Source organism: Balearica regulorum, chromosome 1, assembly GCF_011004875.1.
Source record: "Balearica regulorum gibbericeps isolate bBalReg1 chromosome 1, bBalReg1.pri, whole genome shotgun sequence".
Classification (NCBI taxonomy): Eukaryota; Metazoa; Chordata; class Aves; order Gruiformes; family Gruidae; genus Balearica; species Balearica regulorum.
This window is the reverse complement of record NC_046184.1, coordinates 92,913,546-92,935,549: the sequence shown is the minus strand read 5'-3', so window position 1 is coordinate 92,935,549 and position 22,004 is coordinate 92,913,546. Positions and strand designations below refer to the sequence as shown.

General features: G+C 44.4%; 1 protein-coding gene across 2 annotated transcripts in view; it reads left to right on the top strand.

Moving 5' to 3' along the window:
- Nucleotides 1-14,821, top strand: part of TBX19 (T-box transcription factor 19) — a 28,524-nt gene extending 13,703 nt beyond the window's left edge. For both annotated transcript variants that reach the window (XM_075766227.1, XM_075766235.1), the window contains exons 3-9: nucleotides 6,037-6,301; nucleotides 8,149-8,283; nucleotides 9,095-9,156; nucleotides 10,261-10,322; nucleotides 10,985-11,173; nucleotides 12,033-12,165; nucleotides 12,970-14,821. In XM_075766227.1, coding sequence (XP_075622342.1) covers nucleotides 6,037-6,301; nucleotides 8,149-8,283; nucleotides 9,095-9,156; nucleotides 10,261-10,322; nucleotides 10,985-11,173; nucleotides 12,033-12,165; nucleotides 12,970-13,204 — 1,081 coding nt within the window. In that variant the 3' untranslated portion in view covers nucleotides 13,205-14,821. The remainder of the gene's footprint in view (nucleotides 1-6,036; nucleotides 6,302-8,148; nucleotides 8,284-9,094; nucleotides 9,157-10,260; nucleotides 10,323-10,984; nucleotides 11,174-12,032; nucleotides 12,166-12,969) is intronic.
- Nucleotides 14,822-22,004: the final 7,183 nt, after the last annotated feature.

Here is a 22,004-nt window from a genome sequence, read left to right as displayed (position 1 = left end):
TGATTGCATGGTGAAACTAGTTCTCTCTAAAATGTCTAGGTGAGTGCATAGATAAAATCTTTTTATGATCTTGATAAGGGAATCTTTCATTATTTGAATACACCTGTTTACTTTTTATTTCATTATGTAAGCTACCTTATTTTTCTTTATTCTAACTTACACACTCCTTATCAGCTTGATCCTATTTTTCCTAAAGCCAGTGACAGCTCTAGTAATGTCAGTAGGGGCAGGAATAGGTTCTTTATGAGCAAACTACAGCAATCTCAAAATAAAAAATTATAAAAGTATGTCACATTGTCATAAATAAATCCTTTTAACAAAGTTACCGTAGCATCAGGGACTATGAAAAAGGATCTCTTGCGTTTCTGAAAGTATCTTCCATAATAAATGCATCAGCACATCAAAAAAAAGAAATACAGATAGTGGCCTGCAGCAAAGATTTCTGAACAACTCTGTGCTGTTCAAAAGAACACAAACTTGAGACAGTTTCCTGTGAGTGCTCAGGATTTTTTTAGGTTCAAGATTCTTCAGTGATTGTCTCCAGAGGGATTCTCATTAGAAAAAATATTGATCTAATTCTGCTGCTGCTTAAATCAGTAGAACTAACTCAGTCATTCTTGCTGAAGGGTATATGAACGCTTTTGAAAACTGTGTTCTATGATTAACAAGAAGAGCCAGTCTGAACTTCTGCATGTGAAAAATAAGACAGTCTGTGTAGACACATTGTTAGCAAAATTCAGAAATTAAACCGAAACCTGATACAGGAACATCCCAGATAATGAAAAGCTGTTTGATTAGTGATCCTCAAGTGTCAAATTCTAGCAGGCACAATTCTATCTGTTGTGATTGAATCATGTGTAGTTGGTACTGCGGGTCCCAAAATGTCATAGATGAACCAACTTCATGGTTAATACACAGATATGTCTCGATTGCTGTAACATACTTCATTATAATAAACACTTGCCATAGCAATGTGCCTAGTTACGCAGGGATGATAGATATATTCTGAACAGGATAGACATCAGTGAAATTAAACCGCATGTTATATCACAAAATACATCCCAGTAGGTGCAGCTAATATGGTGGGAATCAGTCTCCTATTTTACTCAGATTTATTGTATTCAATTGGCATTTCAATATCAACTGCTCTGTTTTCTGATTGAGCAGGTTTTCTCTCTCAGTGTTTATACCGTATTAGCTATGCAGTATCCTGAGACTTTGGAATCCACGTTACTGCCTGGAGGCAGGAAGGTGCCACTGTTCCCCTCTGCATGCCAGGAGAATCCACAGTGGATCAACGCAGGCAAACGTGAGCAGGGGGAAAGAAACCCTTTCCAGGCTTAAATGGTACAGCAAGCTTACAGGTTTCTACACATACAAGTTTGATATCAAACATCTTCTCACTGAAGTTCTGTACTGTAGAGTAACTGTAGCAGATCTGCTCTAAATAAATTGGAGAGGCTGAAGTGCTCAGCTATTGCAGTAATGGAGGTCATGTGTGTACCTACCTGATCGTTGAAACAAACATTCCAACTGAAACAGATTTGCAGAAATCATCATTTGCCATGCTAAAAGACAGACAAATGTGTTTTTACAGTAAAGCCACTTAATGAGCAGAACAAGTGAGCTGGTAAGTTTTCCATCATTAGAATCTGTACAGTCAAGACATGCTGGTCCAAGTGAGGCAGGGATTAACTGTGTGCGAAGCAGGTTAATGCAGGGAAGTGCTATAACCTCTGTCATACAGGAGGTTAGAGTTGATGATGACTATATTCTCTTCTGGCATTAGTCTATAGGTCTTTTGGGGATAAACTCAAGCCTCTCAAGTAGAAAGGCAGAGAAGTCTACATTATGGGCAGAGGAGTTAACAATCTGTATGTAACACAAATTGCTCTGAGAAATCTAGTGAAATTAATTTTTCATGTAGATGAATTTCCCCCTCCAATTTAAGCTAAATATCGAAGTGTGTTACTTTGAAGACTGCCTGTCAGGGGTTTGGGGTGCAGGGAGCAATTAATCCATACTTTTCATCACATCCCAGTTTGATAGCTGGTGCATCCTGGTCAGAAATACACATTAAATGTTAGCATATAAATCCTTGGCTAAGCTGCCATTTAGTTAGAAAGAACAGAGTTCAATATATCTTTCTCAATGTTGCACTGGCCCTACATCACCAGGTATTTATATTAGATGAAAAATCTCAAATTTCTCAAATCCTGTCTTTTCATGTCAGCAGCAGGTGCTGAATGTATACAGCAAGAACTATATAAAGGTGTGCAGAAAGGTAGGTGGTGAGTGGGAAATCACAGGAGATTGTTAGCAACCTGCAGTTGGGTGTCACTGGAGAGTATGGCTGCAGGGGCAGAGACTTTTGATGTCCCTTGAGAGAGCCTGGAGTTTTGGTTCCCTTCTTGTGTGTTTTGGACATCTTGCACTGCTACCTAACTAAGCCTAGAGAGCTACCTTACCTTAGCCCCGTGGCCACGGACCTCAGGCAATTGCTGTGGTTGCTTGGTGTAACCAGTCTCTCATAGAGAAAAGCAGCTTGAAGATTCGTTGGCATGTGCATAAAAACTTGCCATGGCAAAACGGCAGTTGCCAGGAGAGGTCAGTACGGAGGTGTGTGGGGCAGGGAGGCCTCTTACTCCTATGAGAATGTAGGAGGTGATAGGTGACAGCTATAATAATCCTCCACAGTAACAACGTGTATTCCTTGACAAGCTAGGAAACTTAATGAACAGGATACCTCTGTTGGGAGACTCCTCTTCTGCTGACCACAAATTTTTCCCAGTTCCTGAAACTGTTGGAGCTTTACTAACTCATTGCTGCAGACTTTCAGGCACTGAGATGCCAATTCAAAGCTGTGCAGTACGGATCACAAGTACGGGGACAGACAGAAAAATTCTGAATGTCTAGCCGTGAGCTGCTGCAAATCTCCTTTACAAATTAAAAATAATAATCAAAACGTGATTGAGAAAAGGTGATAAACACACAAAAAAACCCATTTTCCCAAAACTGAATGAAGACAGGATTTCAGTTTTAAATGCTTAAGATGGTGGGAAGGCTGGATGACAAGTTTAGAGCTTAGTAAAGGACAACATGGTGGAACTGAAAGGAGAAGAACCTGATCAAGCTGATGAGGTCAGGGAATATGGAAGGAAGGGACCAAATTACTGGAAGACCTGCCAAGTGCAAGGTCTAATGGCAAGGATTTTAATCAGACTTCTCAAACTGGAGATTTATGTAATGGTAGTGGGACAGTACGTGAATACGTGCACTTAAGAAAGGGAGAAAACACATTTTGGCTAACTACAGGCTTTTTAATATATCCCTGTGATAAGAATTCAGGATGTATTTTGAAGGAAAAAGTAATGAAATATGTGGAAGACAGTGGAAAATGAGATAAAAAGGCATTTTATTAAATTTAAGCCACGCCAGATTAGCCTGACACAACACTGATTAAAAAGTACTTTTAGGCGAGGAAAATGTAGCAGACGTATTGGGGCATTTAGAATAGTGCTACCTGGAAACCATTACTTAAGTGGGAGATGTTGGGGATTAACACAAGAACCACAAGAAATGACAGAGGGAAGTGACTGACTTCGCTCACAAATATTATAGAGTATGACCGTCCCTTCAAAGGAAGGGAGAAAAACCTTTTGTATAAAGTAGCGTGGTCAATAAATCTAACTGGAGTCTGATGAATACCTAGCTGGGATTATGTCATGAGTGCTGGAGCTTGCAGGGTGATTTCAGAAGATATATCCAGAGTCAGACAAGGAGGTACTCAGCTACTGGACAGAGTATGGGAGTATGTGGTGGGTTGACCCTGGCTGAGGGCCAGGTGCCCACCAGAGCCGCTCTATCACTCCCCTCTTTCATTAGACAGGGGAGAAAAGGTACAACGAAAAAAAAAAAGACTTACGGGTCAAGATAAGGACAGGGAGAGATCACTCACTCATTATCGCCACGAGCAAAACAGACTGAACTCAGAGAGGGAATTCATCTTATTTATTACTAAGCAAAACAGAGTAGAGGAATGAGAAATAAAACCAAATCTTAAAACCACCTCCCCCCACCCCTCCCATCTTCCCGGGCTCAACTTCACTCCCGGCTTCAACCTCCGCCCCCCCCCAGCGGCACAGGGGGACGGGGAGTGGGGGTTACGGTCAGTTCCTCACGCGGTGTTTCTGCCGCTTCTTCATCCTCAGGGGGAGGACTCATCATTCCCCTGCTCCAACGTGGGGTCCCTCTCACGGGAGACAGTCCTTCACAACCTTCTCCAACGTGAGTCTCCTCCACGGGGTGCAGACCTTCATGAACTGCTCCAGTGTGGGTCCGCCACGGGGTCACAAGTCCTGTCAGCAAACCTGCTCTGGTGTGGGCTCCTCTCTCCACGGATCCACAGGTCCTGCCAGGAGCTTGCTCCAGCACGGGCTTCCCACGGGGTCACAGCCTCCTTCAGGTGTCTCCACCTGCTCCGGCGTGGGGTCCTCCACGGGCTGCAGGTGGAATCTCTCCACCCCCTCATCCTCCCTCCATGGGCTGCAGGGGAACAGCCTGCTTCACCATGGTCTTCACCACGGGCTGCAGGGGGATCTCTGCTCCGGTGCCTGGAGCACCTCCTCCCCCTCCTTCTTCACTGACCTTGGGGTCTGCAGATGTTCTTACATCTTCTCACTCCTCTCTCTGGCTGCAAAAGCACTCTCTAACTGTTTTTTTTTTCCTTCTTAAATATGTTATCACAGAGGCGCTGATTGGCTTGGCCTTGGCCAGGGGCTGGTCCATCTTGGAGCCGGCTGGCATTGGTTCTGTCAGACACAGGGGAAGCTTCTAGCAGCTTCTCACAGAAGCCACCCCTGTAGCCCCCCCGCTACCAAAACCTTGCCACACAAAACCAACACAGTGTATCAGGGTAATCTAAGCACCAAAGAAGTGCACTTTATAATAGGATTCTGTAGTTAATGCAGTGAATCTGTGGTTCAGCTCCACCTTCTCAGTGATTTTCAACTCTGTTCCATCTTGTTCATGCCTTCTTGTCCCACACCTAAGGACGTATTTAGCACATTCAGATCCCATGGACTCTGCTGACGCTACACACAGTTCATTATGTTCTTAACTCTTGGCGTGATCAAGACCTTAGTGCCCTACTTTAGAGATAACATGTTTTTTTCCAAATAATTGAAATAAAAATAAAACGAGCGATTAACCTTTAAGAGACTTCTTCAGCTAGAGGGAGGGAGAGAGGATGGACTGAGAGCAGCCCTGAGGAGAAGGACTTGGGGGTGTTGATTGATGAAAAGCTCAACATGAGCCAGCAGTGTGCGCTTGCAGCCCAGAAAACCAACCGTGTCCTGGGCTGCATCAAAAACAGTGTGACCAGCAGGTTGAGGGAGGTGATCCTGCCCCTCTGCTCTCATGAGACCCCACCTGGAGTACTGCGTCCAGCTCTGGGGCCCCTAACATAAGAAGGACATGGAGCTGTTGGAGCGAGTCCAGAGGAGGGCCACAAAGATCAGAGGGCTGGAGCACCTCTCCTATGAGGACAGCCTGAGAGAGTTGGGGTTGTTCAGCCTGGAGAAGAGAAGGCTCCTGGGAGACCTTATAGCAGCCTTCCAGTACCTGAAGGGGGCCTACAAGAAAGCTGGTGAGGGACTGTTTATGAGGGAGTGTAGTGACAGGACAAGGGGTAATGGGTTTAAGCTGAAAGAGGGTCGATTTAGATTAGATATTAGAAAGAAATTCTTTACTGTGAGGGTGGTGAGGTACTGGAACAGGTTGCCCAAAGAGGTTGTGGCTGCCCCATCCCTGGAGGTGTTCAAGGCCAGGTTGGATGGGGCTTTGGGCAACCTGGTCTAGTGGAGGGTGTCCCTGCCTATAGGATGATCTTTGAGGTCCCTTCCAACCCAAACCATTCTATGATTCTATGTTTTTTTTACATTGACCTAATCTATGAGCATCTGGTCACAAGCATACTGAGGAGAATCTTTCAAAACCAGTTTCCAGTGGCGTCTCCCTTTTTTGTTTCCTGGCCAGGCGGATGTTCCCTGTTTTGAAGATCAGTGTGTCAGGCTTGGACCCAAATGCCATGTATTCCTTCCTGTTGGACTTTGCCCCAACTGACGGCCACCGCTGGAAGTACGTCAACGGAGAATGGGTGCCAGCTGGGAAACCAGAGCCACCAAACCACAGCTGCGTCTACATCCACCCAGACTCTCCCAACTTTGGGGCTCATTGGATGAAAGCTGCCATTTCCTTCAGCAAAGTCAAACTTACCAACAAGCTCAATGGGAGTGGGCAGGTATGGCCTGATGTTTCCTCATACACCTCTTGGCTTCAATTGCAAGCACCTACCAATCAAGAAATATCAAGGGTACATTTATGTAATTATAGAGGCCCTTACAGGCCTCTTCACCCACAGATGCCAATTATTCTCTGGAGGCCAAATGTAAACAGGACTAAACAGGCCTTAATTGGCGCTTTCAGATTTTAATGGACTTCTTGATGTTAAGAGAGACAGAGTGCTGTGGTTTACTTAATCATCGGGGGGCTTTTCAGAGTTGGTCTTGTGTGCTGGGGATTTTTACATAGGACTTCAGAGAAGGGGGAAAAAATGGTCACGGGTATTAGGTTTTTGTTGTGTTCCCCCATGTTGTTTGGTGTAAGTGGAATGTTGGCAGGAGTCAGATAGCAGAATAAAAGGCTGCTCCTAAATGAAATAATTACTATGTCTGCTTCTGCATCATGATAATTATCAATATTCTATTGAATCAGCTTTGGCCTTTGGAAAGAAACCACATGTACCAGAAATAAGTGACTTTCTGTTTGAACCCCTTAAAAATGCAAACAGGAAAATTAGTTTTGCTTCATATTTTATTTTTGATGATGCATCTAAAGGTAAAATGTTGCACAAGACCTTTTGTTTGCTTGTTTGTTTTGTACAAAACTCCTACATTGGATGATACTTGTCAGCCCAGAATCAATTTCTTTCATGTAAATATTATATGTTCTCTATCTGTTATTTCCATTAGGTTTGTGAGGTACCTCCATAAGCCTAGTACCCTAATTAGGTAGGAAATTATCTCAATTTTTACACACTGGAGAACTGAAAGATGACCTGACTTTTCCCAAGTCATGCATGGAATCAGCACACAAGATTTATTGTGGAGCATAGAACAGGTTCTGAATTTGCAAGTTCTTGTTCTGCATCCAGGGCCTCAGAAAAGTATGCATGGGGGTAAAAAACCTACAGGAAAACAACTTGGAGGGTCAAAGAGAGACTCTACAGAAAAAAACAAGGGAACACTGCATGTATGTGTGGTGAAGTGGAGAGGAAAAAAAGTAGGAAGGGAAGAAAAGCCAAATGAGAAACAGACCCTAAACAAAAGTCACTAAATAACAAACAATTGAAGGTCTCCTTGTTTTCCTCTGACAACAGTGTTAAGGTAAACCATGTCCTCATCCTGTGCTTCAGCTTCCCCTTCTGTGGTGTTATTAGAAAGTAATAGCTAACTAGCAGAGCTTTATGCTAATGCCCATGTGCACATAAATATATATGCATGCACACAGCACTTGCCACTGTGCAGATCTTTTAAAAAATATCTTTTTCTTGCAGTAGAGAAAATTAAGCAATATAGAAGGCTTCCTCAGGAAGGTGTATTGTGGAATCAACACTATTCACAGGTTTTAATGCCAGGTTAGAGACATCTGCCAAGGCTTGTCTAGGTACGCTTCATCTTGCCAAAAAGATGACTAGGTGATGGCCTCAGCTCCCTCCTGGCCTCAATTTCTGTGATGGTGATGCTGAGTCTTTCAGATAGTAGAAGCAGGACAGGAATTGCCCCTTAACTGCTTGAACAGCCTGTAGTGCAGTGGAAGCCCAATGGTCTGAAGGCCATAGCTGCTAACACAAATATTCACTAATGCTGCTGTGTTGAAAGCTTTAAATCCAAGCCCAGTGAAGCCTCACTCCATTCAGCCCTGTGGTTCATCAGAAGGGAGGAGGGCACCTGCCCTTCTGCTCTCAATAATCACGGACTGGGGAGGTTTAGCAGTGACATCTGGTCTATTACAGAGCCAGAGCGAAAGAGCAGCTGGGGGATACCAGAGTGGCACTGGGGTCTGTCTGTCTTGTTTTGTTTTCTGCAGATAATGTTGAACTCCCTGCATAAATATGAGCCCCAGGTACACATAGTTCGCGTAGGAGGCCCCCACCGGATGGTGATGAACTGTTCCTTCCCTGAGACGCAGTTCATAGCTGTGACTGCCTATCAAAATGAAGAGGTAGGCGGATGTCATGCTGAGCTCTTGGTCATGACTGATGAGATATATTAAAAGCTTATTGACTACAAGATCAGCATGGACAGACAGGTCCTTTTCTTGTTTCCCCACCAGCCCCAAGCCGGGTAACGCTCCATCCAGTCTAATGCTTTGTCTTCTCTCTGCAGCAGAACATTGTCTAATCCAGTATCTGGCTGCAGTACTAAGCCAGGTTTCGCTTAATATTCTGCCACAGCTATTCCAGACTGGTCCATCTGTCCTGGCACCCCAATCCCTTACTGGAAAAACCCCTACATTCAAGTCCAATATCTTTCTCCAGCAATGAGTGATAGTTACAATGATAACCCTGTCTTCTCCACCCTCCTTATAATACATACAATTCTAGAACAGCACAACATTCCATGAGAAAATTTCTTCCCAACCCTAAAATCATAATTGAGGGATGCTTTGGATTGTGACAATTGCTAACTCATGTGCCATATCCCTTAGCTAGTGTTGCTGCAGATTTGATTCATGCTTGGTAGGAATTCCATGTTTAAACTCTCTTGAAAGGGCTCACCATCCCATGGGGTTTCCCAGACTAGACCACACCATTAGGCTGCCCCGAATGGTGTTCAGCCTGTGGCACTGATCAGTACACAACACCCTGCAACAAGCAAAGCCCCCTCATAGCCAGCCCTGGAAAACTTCATGTGTGGGGATATTTTGTTGGGGCAACCTAGGCAGTTCCACTTAGGTTACTCTGGAAGATGTTTTGTCAAGTCTCTATTCCACATTGCCTTCACTAACATGCCTTGTTTTCTGTAAACTGAAGATAACAGCTCTCAAAATCAAGTATAATCCCTTTGCCAAAGCCTTCCTGGATGCGAAGGAAAGGTGAGTTCATCTTTTTCTTTTTTTTTTTTTTTTTTTCCCTCCAGTAGCATTTTGCTGCTGATATGGCTAAACCTGTGGCATCACAATGTGAAAGATAAATTATGTAACTCAATCTTGTTTCTGCTGTCTTAAATCCAGAGTCACTCCACTGAAATTAGTGGGGAGACTCACTATATGATTATTATTACCACAATAAGGTCTGAAGTGGGTGAGTATCCTCTTGGAGATCCTAGGACTTAGCACTGTCTACACAAGAAGCCTGAAATGAGGTGGTGGTAGTTTCCCCAGTAATGTTACACAGCACATATGTTCACTACATTGTACTTGCGCTCCAATGAATCCCATGATTTGACAGCTTAGGGAGAATAAAAGTTAACTGCAGATGTAAAAAACATAACTAAAGTGAAACTGCACTGTAACCGTAATATAACTATGCTGCTGTTATTAAACCTGTGTGATGTGTTTATTTAAAGTAACCTGTAGGTGCTCACTATGTAAGGTATTAGAGATGCTTCCATCAGCAACAAATTGTGGTTTATCTTTCAAAGTTTTACTTGCATTATCCATGCTAATGCAGTGGGGCATCCAAGCAATGCATTCCAGTCCCTAATTGCTAATAAATTTTGTTGGGATGTGCTATGTCTTCTCACATGCGAAGTGTCCCGCGTGCCTGCAGGAGAAATCTGTATTTCCTTCTATTCCTGTCGCCACTTGAGAAGCTGCTGTGTCTCAGTGTCAGGGTTCCCAGCTGCGGAGGGGGAACGCTGCCTTCAGCTTGCCTGGCTGAGCAGGAGGCAGAGCCCTGCCGTGGTCTGGGCAGGAGGCCAGGCTGAGGCTGTTGGTGCAAGCAGGAACAGTGCCCACAGGTAGATTTAGAATTCCAGGTTCAGTCCCCAAATTTGGCACAGACTTAGGAACATTTTTATGCATGCCATGAAACAGAAGTTCCTGCTTCCTTTATGGCAGACTGCAGAAAAGGACTGCTGTCTAGCAAGTGATTAAAGAAGATGGATTTCCCTCCTTTTTAACTTTCCATTTTTTTAAAACAGAATGGTTCTGTTTTTAACTTTCTTTTGTTTTACCACGAAGTGTTTTGCTTTTCAGAAACCATCCCAAGGATGCTCCAGAAACAGTCTCTGAAGGTCAACATATGACATATTCTCACTGTAAGGTTTTTATTCATGTCAGCTGGAAGTTTTGTGTGATATGATAGGTGCTGGGAGCCTGGGACTTGATTAGTGTATCATACCAGTCATTCACTGAGTTCTGAATTGTGTTCACAGGAAGAGACACTTTAAAAAAAAAAAGATTGAGGAAACCTCACAGTGGGAAATAATGTGACAGTTTCTGTAGAGGGATCATTTTCCTTATGATCCAGCTTTTCCAATATTTAAAGGAATCTAGAATCAAGATGATGTATGGTATTTTTAGAGCTCTCTTTCCCCCTTTTTTTATTTGTAACTGAATATTTTTGTCACCTAAAAAATTACCTTTCATTGGTGAACAGGTTAAAAAAAATGGGGGGAGCAGAGGTTGTGTTTGCTTTAATGATGGTCAGTTATTCTTTCATTTGTTCTTTGATATTTGTGACATTTTCTGTTAGTTGTTTTCAGATCTTGTTTTTAGGGTTGGTGGGTTTGGGGTTTTTTGGTGGGTGTTTTTTGGGGATTGGGGTTTTTTTTTTGATTGTCTGTTGTTCCATAAACCAGTATCTTGGGAACTGCTTGGTATTTCTGAGTCACAGCTGATTCTGCAAGAAGGCTAGTTGCTTTATTGTATTGCAGTGGTTTAGTGCAATCATAGTTTTCTTCTCTCTTTCCCCTCGAAGTGGGTGGCTGGTTGATTTCCAACCCGGATACAATGTGCGCATCAGGAAGCTCTAATTATCAGTACACTGGACCTTTGCCTCTGCCAGCTCCACACACTCCCCACGGCTGTGAGCGATATTCAGCACTGCGAGGGCATCGGGCTGCTCCGTACCCACCTTCCTACATGCAGAGAAATCATTCACCTACAGGTACAACTGTAATGCTGCTTTGCTTTCAGGGAACAGACAGTCTCCTTGTGACTGACCCTTCCTTTAGGTTAGCATGAGCATTAAAACAAGCAAGAGCTGAGGCGAAGAAAGAGCTTGATGAGTCTCTGTAATGATCTGCACTGAACCCTGCAAGCACAGGGCGGCAAAATAAGAGGTACAAAGAGCTGAGTGCACTGTAACTGTTGACTATAAATGAGAGTGAATGATCTTGCTTAAAGTATAGCTCTCGATTATACAAAAAGAGCAGTATAAGCCTTCTTTCAACGTTGTGCCATGAAGTAGTTGTACTCTCAAGTCAAAGCAGCCCTTAGGAACATGGTAGGAGCTGACTTGAGATGAGGGCATTTTGGTATTGCCAGAATGTCTTTTGAGTCCCTTTCACTCTCTAGATCTGGGTGCAGAGTTCCAGAAATTGATTCTACTTTGATCAGAGGAAACAGAAACAAGAGTAAGGATAAAGTAATCTGCTTGCTAATTATAATATAGCAAGGCATCCTGTTTAATGGAAATATTTAAGCTCGAGTTATAAGGAAATCTGTATCTAATGATTGCCAGTCATATGGTAATTTTCATTAACGAAAAGACTATTAGTCAGACTTGCAAAAATGCATATCCTATGTCTATCATGCTGTACCTTCTCATGTATCACACCTGGAATTACAATGGCACCTTGCTGCTCTCTTAATAAACACATGAATTTTGTCCTTTTACCTGTGGTTAGGAACCTCCTGATCAGATTGCTTCCTCAGGCCTACCCATGTTCTGTTGCCTTAAGACAATGTCTCTGCAAAAGTCACTGAGGATTTGTTTGTTGCTTTTTTCTGCCTCTCACCCCAAGTTAATTTGTTGGAGAGCTCCAGCAATAATCTTCCGGTGTTCTCTGGACATGACAGCTGGACTTTGCCATCCTCTCCACATGCTAATTTGCTCTCAGTGCCACACACGAAGGGAGCTGCCAGCCCTGGACCCAGGTAAGGTTATGAGAAAACTGCTGATACTAGAAGCAATGAGGCTTGTAGGATTGCCCTGGTGATTCACACTTTGTCCCAAGCTTTAATCGGCATCCAGGATTTGAAATGTGTCCTAAGTGCCAAACTCAAGATTCCTGGACAGATCTTTCTGACAAGCTAATTATCTCCTGCTCTGAAATCAATAGGAGCTTTGTCTTTCCCCAGCACTGCTGAAAACCAGGATCTTGGAACAGCCACAGAGAACTCTGGTATCTACAATCTGTGAGCGTTTTACAGCCAAATTATTTTCCTCTATATATTCCTCGCTATTCTCTTGTATGAAATGAGGATCCTACTCCCATGCAGGGATGTAACAATCTAACTCATGTTCTATTGTAAAAATATTATTAATAGGGTAGTAAACAGTTCAAAGAATGGCTGGAATTTAGACCTAGAGAGTCAGTTAATTATCAAGTATTTCATCTTCTTTTCCCAAAATAAATGCACACATTTATTTTCTGATTTAGGTGCCAGGAAATTCAGCTGCAATTCTTTAAAGTTCATAAGCATTCATGAAAAAGATCTTCAAATCTTGAAACCTCACATGTATTTGTACATTTCTCTCCATAGCTCTCTCCAAGGCCACTGGGTCTGCTGGTCGCTGGTGGTTCTTCACTTAAGATCCGCAAGGCTAATCTAGTTTAGTAATTTGTTTCAGATAGCTGCCTTTTGGCAGATAACGTGCTTGACTTTACTGTGGTAAGTCAGTGCGGGGGATAACGCTTTGAAATAAGAAATTTAATTTTACTGCTTTTTTTTTTCCAGCCACTACCCTTGCCTGTGGACAGTGAGCAACAGTGCTGTAAATGTTGCCAACCCAGGAAGCGAGGTGAACAGCAGCTCTTCAAGCATGTTTCTAAGGGGTAATGTCCCCTTACCCACCGCGTCATCTGTCCAAATCCCTCTGCAGGGAACAGTGTCGGGCGGTATGGAAACACAAGGGGAAACCGCTCTAGGTAGACTAGCTGACTCTGTGTGGCCATCCTCACACTCCTTTTAATGGACAGGCAGCTCACAAAGGAAGCTCAGCCCAATGAGACTGACACAAATGGCAAACGAGGCCCCTAGAACTGCAGCTCAGAGCAGGGATGTGTATGCAAAAAACTAACAACTTCATCAAACATCACTCTCCATAATGTACCTATTGTGCGCCAGAGAAGCTAAAATGCATAATGCAAAGGCAGGAAATGTTATGGGAACCAGCTTATTACTGTAACCTTTATGTGTCATTCAGGATGAAAGAATCTTTATAGTTTGTTTTTGCTTCTATATCACATTAAAAAACGGTCAGAGACATGGGACTGAGTGAAGCAGACATGGCAGCTGGATGTTTGCATGTAATTTTAAAAGTCCTTTCTGTAACTAACAGCCAAGTCCAGGGGAAATTGTGAGCAAGTTTGCAACTGGTAATTTGAAGGGACAGCACTGCTTTAAAGACTTTCCAAATCTGTCACGTGAAGGTTTTCAGAATACCTGAAACTAAACCTTTCAGGGGATGAAAGTAGTCTGACACCCTAATGCCACCTCCATACAGTATTTGTTCCCTTCCCTGCTCCAGCTCCTGTTTGCTGTTTGTGTGCTGTAGGGATAATGAACACACTCAAGCTGGGAAAGTGGCTGCATTGTAGCAGCAGGGTGAAGGGCATCTGGTTTAGCATTTTATAGTCTGATGCGATGGTCTTTGAAATGAAGAGTTTCAATGTTTTCTATATGTGCTATTTTTGAAAGGGTGGAGGGAAAAGAATTGTAGGAAAAAGATTCAGCTTGCATTTCCACTTTGTTTCAGGTATAGAGTACAAATAAAATATGAATAAATGGTGTATTATCTCCTCAGTGCCTTTCCAAGGTGTAAACACACAGTCTTTTTCACCTAACAGCCTCTGAGCAATTTAAAGCAGCTCTGCCAGAAGCAAGTTGACAGGACAGGAATTTTCTATTCCTTGGCCAGTCACTGGCTGTATGTTCTTGGGCATGGTATTTTGTGCCTTTGTACTTGTTTCCCCTCTCACCTTTTGTCTGTTTCAGCTTCCTTTCCCAGGCTACAGCTTTTCTTATCCTGTGTGAGTGTACATCTAGCATAGTGGAGGCCTGATCCTGTCTGGGATTTTGAACCACTAGTGTGATGCAGACAATAACAGTCATCCTCTAATCTTCCTTCTCCTGTCATGTACCTCCTCAGGCAAGCCCTATCAACTTCTCAGGGAAGAGCGCTGCCATCTGATCTCTTGGATGGGTAAAGAAAAAATTGCAAGCTAACCCATGTCTCTGGATAATGAAATGCCCAGCAGCAATTCGGTTTTGTTTACAGTTAGGAGCATTGATAGAGACTGGACAGTGTTGTGGTTTAGCCCCAGCCAGCAGCTCAGCACCACGTAGCTGCTCATTTGCTCCCCCCGCAGTGGGATGGGGGAGAGAATCGGAAGAGTGAAAGTGAGAAAACTCATGGGTTGAGATACAGACAGTTTAACAGGTAAAGCAAAAGGCATGCACGCAAGCAAACCAAACCAAGGAATTCATTCACCACTTCCCATGGGCAGGCAGGTGTTCAGCCATCTCCAGGAAAGCAGGGCTCCATCAAACGTAACGGTTACTTGGGAAGACGAACGCCATTACTCCAAACATCCCCCCCTTCCTCCTCCTTCCCCTAGCTTTATATGCTGAGCATGACATCACATGGTATGGAATATCCCTTTGGTCGGTTGGGGTCTGCTGTCCCAGCTGTGTCCCCTCCCAAATGCTTGTGCACCCCAAGCCTCCTCGCTGGTAGGGTGGTGTGAGAAGCAGAAAAGGCCTTGACTCTTGTGTAAACACTGCTCAGCACTAATGAAAACATCTCTGTATTATCAACACTGTTTTCAGCACAAATCCAAAACATAGCTCTGATATCCCTGTACTAGATACTTATGAAGAAAATTAACTCTATCCCAGCCAAAACCAGCACAGATAGATAGCCCTTGATAAGGAAATCCTCAGCATAGGTACAGAAGAGAATTATCCAAAGCTCCTGCAAGTTAGTGTCTCTACAGAGGTGTTTCTGCTTCTGCCAGATACAGCAACATTCCCTTTGTGAATACTCGCTTATTGCACACAGGGTGTGGGAGCAGCATTTTATTTTGGGTAGACATTAGGGGCAGCAGCAAGGAGAAAATTTTCATTCAGGCCATCAAAAGTGCATCTGTGTGGTGAACTCAGCAAACTGCTGCTCCATATTCTCTTACCTCAACCCTGAACCATCCTCTTACGGAGCTCTCAGCATTGTACATTTTCATGACTTCCCCATCTGGTCTTTCAGGTTCGCTGCAGGCAAGGCAATGTGCCAAGATGCACTCAGGAGCACTGTTAGTTTTACTGACATGTGCTGCTATCCCCTGAAAGCAAAGTCATGAAGTTGCTTTGGATGTGCATTGTTATTAATAATACAGACATTGTTCAAACAGGAGGTAATAGACTGCAAAAAGCTCTGTGGCCTGCTATCAGTCTAATACTTGTCAGTCTTGACTGTAAATCTGCTTTTCCATGTTCTGTCAAAAGCTTGGTGATGAGTTTCTCAATGTTCTATTTCTCTACCTTGCAGCCAGAAATGTAAGTAGGTGTTTCTCAAAAATAGCTCCGCTTTACAGATGAGGTTTATTAACTAACTTATACTACCCTCTTCTGGCTGTTTAGCTCCCCACATGCTGAGTCTATATAAAATGGCTATAGATGCTAAAAAAAAAAAGGCAAGTGATGACTTCTGTGTGCTCCAGGACTTGCTGTGTTTCATTCATGGTTAATGAGTTGGGTAATTTGTTAGTTTTCCCATATACTGCATTACAGTAACAGAAGAGTGGTCATAAGGTGTTACACAAACTACATTTTTATTTCACAAATAAAAAATCTAGGAGGAAATCCAATTAGCTTTCCTGATAGTTGCATAGGATTGAAAGGATAAAAAAAGGATCAAAATGAACAGCCAGAGAAATTTTTCTTTCTTATCACTGTAAGAGCAGCCATGACTCATGTCACAGGAGGCAAGAAGTTCTGAGATTCCAGAAGCAGGCTAAATTTTTGTCATTGCAGACAATCTGATTTAGCCAAAGCCTGAGAAATGACATGGGGGGATAAAAACATCCCAGGCTTGCTCAGTACCTTGACATTTTGCTACTTTGGTAAAGGCTTTGAGAACTGGTCTCTAGCTTGGACAGATGACTTCTGAGGGGCGGTAGGAGCACTGGAAAAAGCTTTCACCACTTGTTCACAAGAAAAGCTGCTGGTTTAACTGTTTAACTTTGCACATCTCCTTTCCCAGTGCAGTGGAGTTCCCCACAGCACAGTATCACACCATGGTGCTGGCTGCACCATTGTCTCGTGGGAGGCAGATTCCCTTAAAGTGCATAGAAACCATTCCCCTCCCAACAATTATTGTGGATCTGGTTTTGCAAACATCCCCCTGGTTTTATGTATTTTGGCAAAGTTACTTCCTCTTGATTTTGGGAAAGAGAAATAGATCAGGAGATTGGTAGAGCTCTTTTGAGGACTCCAGGGTAAATATACTACCTGGTATTAATACCAGTTCATATTTTTTAATCTAACTAGATTATGGAGTCTCTTGGCTGGTGAGGTTTTGCCCTGACTGAGAAGCAACGCTGCGTGCACAGGCTGCATGGCAGCCATGCCGCACCTGTACCCATCAGGCTTCTCACCTAGACAGCTCGAGGGCAAGGACTTGGGGCATATCTCCATACAAACCTTCACGTAACAAGAAGAACAATTTGTTTTCAATTTCTGCAAAGCCTTAGCGCTGTACCCAGCTACTAAATGCAAGGTTGCAAGGTGGTTCGTGTGACACCTCATTTAACTGTACACAAAAAAAAAAGGGGAGGAGGGCAGTAAAAGCAGAAGATCTAAAGAGTAAAAAATAAATCTTTAAGACAAGCTGGTTTGCCTCTTATGACACCGTTTCTGCTCCGTGGTCTGCAGCTGTCACAGGATGGTGGTCACCGAAGGGACCCACAGCCAGCGCTGGGCAGCCTTGCAGGGCCCTTTATCCCTTCTGTGGGCTTCAGCGGCCATTGAAGCGGGGTTTCTTCCCAGCTTTCCCGCTCTTTCCCGGCACCACCCGGCCGTGGTGGTCGGGGGCTCCCATGGGCTCAGCACCTCTCCTGCTGGGGAGGCGCCGTTTTGGGCAGGCAGCATGACGGTCCCACAGGGACGGGCGGCAGCGGCCCCTGGGCTGGTACCGTGTGTGCTGTGTGGAGCGGTCAGCAGCCCTGCCCTGGGGTGGTGGCAGATGAAGCTGCAGCGGTCGCTTCGAGCCGCAGGCCCGGTCTGAGGCAGGTGCCTTTTGTCTCAGGCTTTTCCCTGGGGGTTTATTTTCCTGGTACTGGGGCAAATGTCCTCCCAGGGGGGTGAGGAGCAGCCTCTAGCTACGCCCGTGGAAGTGTGGAGAAGTTTCTCCCTCAGAGGGCAGCCTGCAGCTGCCCAGGTAGCTCCCATTTTAAGTCTGCAAGAAAGGCTGATGCCTGTCCATTGCTGCATGGCGCGGTGGGTGTGCTCAGCAGCCTGTGTGGCCTTATCCCAAAAAGTCACAGCTCCTGTGCTTCGCTCTATCCTCACCGGGTCTCCTTCCGTGCCGGGTTGTTCCAGCCTCACCTCAGGCGCCTCACCTCAGGCACCTGTGTACGCTAACAGAGGGACTAGGCGGCTTCAAATGTTCCCATCCACGACTGTAGAGTTTTAAGGGAACATCCCTTCACTCCCTGACAGGCGGAAAACCGTAGAGCAGATAACTCCAGCACCAGTCCAGATGCTTCTTGGTCAGCCAGCCCTGGGTACCCATCAACAGAGACATCTGTGCCTCTGCTGCCAATGGAGAACAAGCAGCAGGTAACCTCCTCAGAAGCAACTTTCCCCCTTTGCACCCTTGTCCTGCCCTGTTCCCTGCCCCGAGTGGGCTGTAACCCGCCCTCCCCAGGAAATCCTGCCTCTGTGCTGGCGCTGGACCCTGTGGTGCTGGTCACCACCCCTGCAGGTCTGCCCGCTTCATCTCTCAGAGCAGACTTGACTGAGGTGTTTCTGAGTTCTCAGATTCATCAAGAGCTCTCAGGCTTACAAATTTTTAGGTGTTTTGGGGATTGTTCAGTGAGGACATCCTGCCTGCTGCGGGAATGCTTTCGGATGATTGCCCAGTTTTTCCTCGTATGTTCTGATGCAAAAACCACAGGCATTTTGCAAAGGCTGGGTGTTTGACTAGGCACAGGATAAACCCCCTGCTGTGTGGCACAGTCCAGCCAGGTTTGTAGTGAACGGAACAAATGAAAATGCCACATCCTGGTTCCCAAAACACTTCCTTGGCAAGGGTGCATCTGTTTGTAAAGGCCAATTTTGCCAACAAAACCTTGCAGTGCCCTCTGTGCTCAGCTGGGGCACTGGCTCAGCACCGACTGAGGCAGAAGGGTGCTCCATAGTGAATATCTAGCATGATTGCTGAGAGGATCTTACTTTATCCTCCTCTCTGTCACTCACTCTGAACAATTTTGCTTCCCTCAGTCTGTAATGCTCACATGTATGTTATCTCAGCCATAATGCTGAGGGAACTCAGGAAGTCAGCAATACTACTGGTGAACAAGCCATCCCTCCACCTCTGTTCTCATCAGAGAGATGGCTCACAAAGGGCATACGGTATGCTGTAGTTGTTTTAAGTTCTGGCCTTGATCTTTTGTTTTTTAAGGTGTCTTTTTAAAAAATCAGCTCATTTTAATACATGCTATCCTCTAGGAGGACAGTTGTATATTGCAGTTGAGAGATACTTTGCTGTCACCTGTGCTTGTTCATCCTTGCTTTACTCCTGCTTTCCCAGTGTGGGTTCTCTGCAGTAGTGTAACAGTCCCATTAAGGCGCTGTGTACTGAGATCCAGATTTGATTTTCTGCATCCTACATTTCTGGATTATCTACAACTTTGTGTTCAATACAGACATGAACTATTTTTGTAAAATTTGGATCATTGTTTGAGTCTGAAATGCCATGCAGTTTGCAGGACAAGCAGAAGAAATTTGCTTCTGTATTTGGATTCAAGCAACCACTGGAGCAATCACAAATTTTCTTAGGAGACAGCAATTTTCTGAGTGCTAGATCAGTTTCCACAGCCTTGGCTGTCCAAGAAAATTGTGCCACATCTTCTGAATCTGTAAAAAAGACTTGGTAATGTCCAGAAAACTAGGCCTAGCTAAATATTTCCATTTTCTCCTGATTTTTGACATCTTCTGACATGAAATGTCCATTTCTGACCCTTTATTGGCTGGAATTTAGCAAATGCAAAAACAGGGAAAGAACAGCTGGTAGTAAAGTTAACAACACTTTAAAACTTAGAAGAATTTGGAATTTTGTCCTATTAGAAAATATTTCTGTCAGTTGAAATTTAACTGCTGTGGTTTGTCCATGCTGAGGTGCCACACTGGGTGCTCAGGTGTAGTTTTGTCCTGAAGTTGGTTCTGGGTTCTTGTCCTTGGGCAGATCCTCTGTGAGGCTCATCCGGGTTCGGTGTTTCTATTTGCTCTTAAAATGAGCACAGTAACAACTGATAATATTTAACCATTTTTATATTTTAGCCAGATACACTGGTTATAAAAGCGCATAGGTTAAAAATAATCCTTCTAAATAAAATACTTACATTGGTACAAAACCACTCTTTCCACCTAATGCCTGTAGCTATTGTGTGTCATAGACTGCTAGGCCTACAGCAGCAATAAATAACAGTCCTTACCACAGAGATGCTAATGCTTACTATATGGTTTAAAAGTCTTTCATTTAAGATGTGGTTGAAATGTAAAGTATGAGTGATTTTTACAGTAAGTTGAAGGATACGCTCAGTTTTTAAATGAAGAATTGATGGGGGAAGAATGAAGTAGGGGAGGATGTGAATTATGTGGACTAAATGCCTACAGTTTTCATAGATTTCCTGTAGGACTTTGCATAAATGACTTACGGCCTGATAGGTCAAGTGCCTGAGCATCTTTTTTTTGTCTCGGGGGCAGTTTTGCGTCAGACATCTGTGTTTCTCATCTGAAAACTTGCATATTGCCTTTCTCTCAGCCTAGTGGTGGGAGATCTGTGGGGTAGGAGCTCCTCTTACCCCACGTACATACAACACCAGCAAAACGAGGCCTCGTCTCACTGGGGCCTTTTGGTGTACTCTTATGCCTAAAAATTAGAGTGTTGAGTGTTTGTACACGTATCACCAGTGGAGGCAGCAGTCGGTGCTAGTACTCTAAAACCTGTGAGCTGAGCTCTGAATAAGACTTTGTTGGTTGCTCCCGAAACACAACCTGACTCCTAGAAGGAAGCAGTCCATTTAAGTAATCTGCAGTGCCGGATGGTGCCACAGAAAAATCATTTAAAAGGTTTAGAAATCTGTTTGCCAGGCTGTATGTTTGCAGTGAAATCAAGGTAAAGCTGTCTTCTATCTTTCTAGGTTGCTCAGTGAAACATCAGGAGAACTCCCATGTAATTCACCTCACCTTTCCTTTTGTGACAAACTTGAAACTCAGGACAGGTTCAGACCTACTGGCAGGACCAGGCCAGACTTAGGAGCTTTGTGGATTGCACAGGGTCTCACCCAGGAGCACCAAACACTGGGAAGATGGCAGGACTGGAGCCCATGTCCCCACGTCACTGCGATCTCTGCAACTGTAGCTGGTGTATCACTCCTACTGAAGGAGTGAAGAGTCAAATTCCCCAGGCATGGCATGCTTGCTGGCTGGCTGGCTGGCTGGCTGGCTGGCTGGCTGCTGTAGCCTGTACCTCCTGTATTTTATATTCCAGTAGCTAGATTGCTTCTCAGAGAGGATGTAGCAAAAACAAAATATAAAAACATAACTTCCTAGTGATCAGACATTAACAAGGTACCTCATTTAAACCACAAAAATACACAATAACCCCTGGTTTTGTCAGAATCCTGGGCTAATGAGCCTTTATTGCCCTGACCAGCCTCACCTGGGGCCTCCCCCACCCTCCCTCCCTGGGGCCCATTTAAGCTCAGCCTGAGGGCCTTAGTGTCTGTCTGTCTGTGCTGGGGAGTGTATGTTCTGACTCTCTTCCTAAGTTGGGGTTTGGTTTTCCTGGATGTGGCTTTTCACCTGATGCTCCCTGGGCTGTTGCTAGGACATGTTTCCATCGCAGCCCTGCTCTAGCCTTGCTAGACTGGCTCAGCTGCAGCAGGCTTGTGCCCTGCCCGCACTGGGGCGGGAGCCCTTGCCTCCCCATCCTTTGAAGTGCAGCTCTGCTCCTGCTGCCCCTGGCAGGTTTGTAGCTTTTAATTTCTGTCTCCTTTTAAATGATACCTGCTGGTGAATGAGGGGCTCAACAGGGCAGGCTTGGTGCTGTCCTGACCAGCTTCAAATGTGTGTGTATTTGTCTCTATTATGAGTATGACACTTTGAACCTTCAGAAAGCTGATACTTAAAAAGTCCCTGTTTGTGAGATGTTGGCAGAAGGTCGGGATTGTGTGATATATACAGCTGGAACTTTGCAGAGAGTGAGTCATTCCCAGGAAAGAGCTGTTTTATTGTCCACATCTATGCTCTACTTGGTGAAGAGGGGTTGTTCCTCACTTGCATGGTGGCATCTGTTAAGTGTCAGTATACTCAGAGAGGCAGCTCAGGGATAAACCTATTTAACACCTGTGTTTTTCCTGTGCTTGTTTGTCCTGTCTGTTCAGGCTGTGAACTCTCCTGAATCAGGACAGATTCTTCTTGTGTTTTTGCTTTGGTTCCTTGTTACTTTTTGGGAAAACAGCTAGGGGTTGTAGTTGCAAATGTAATGA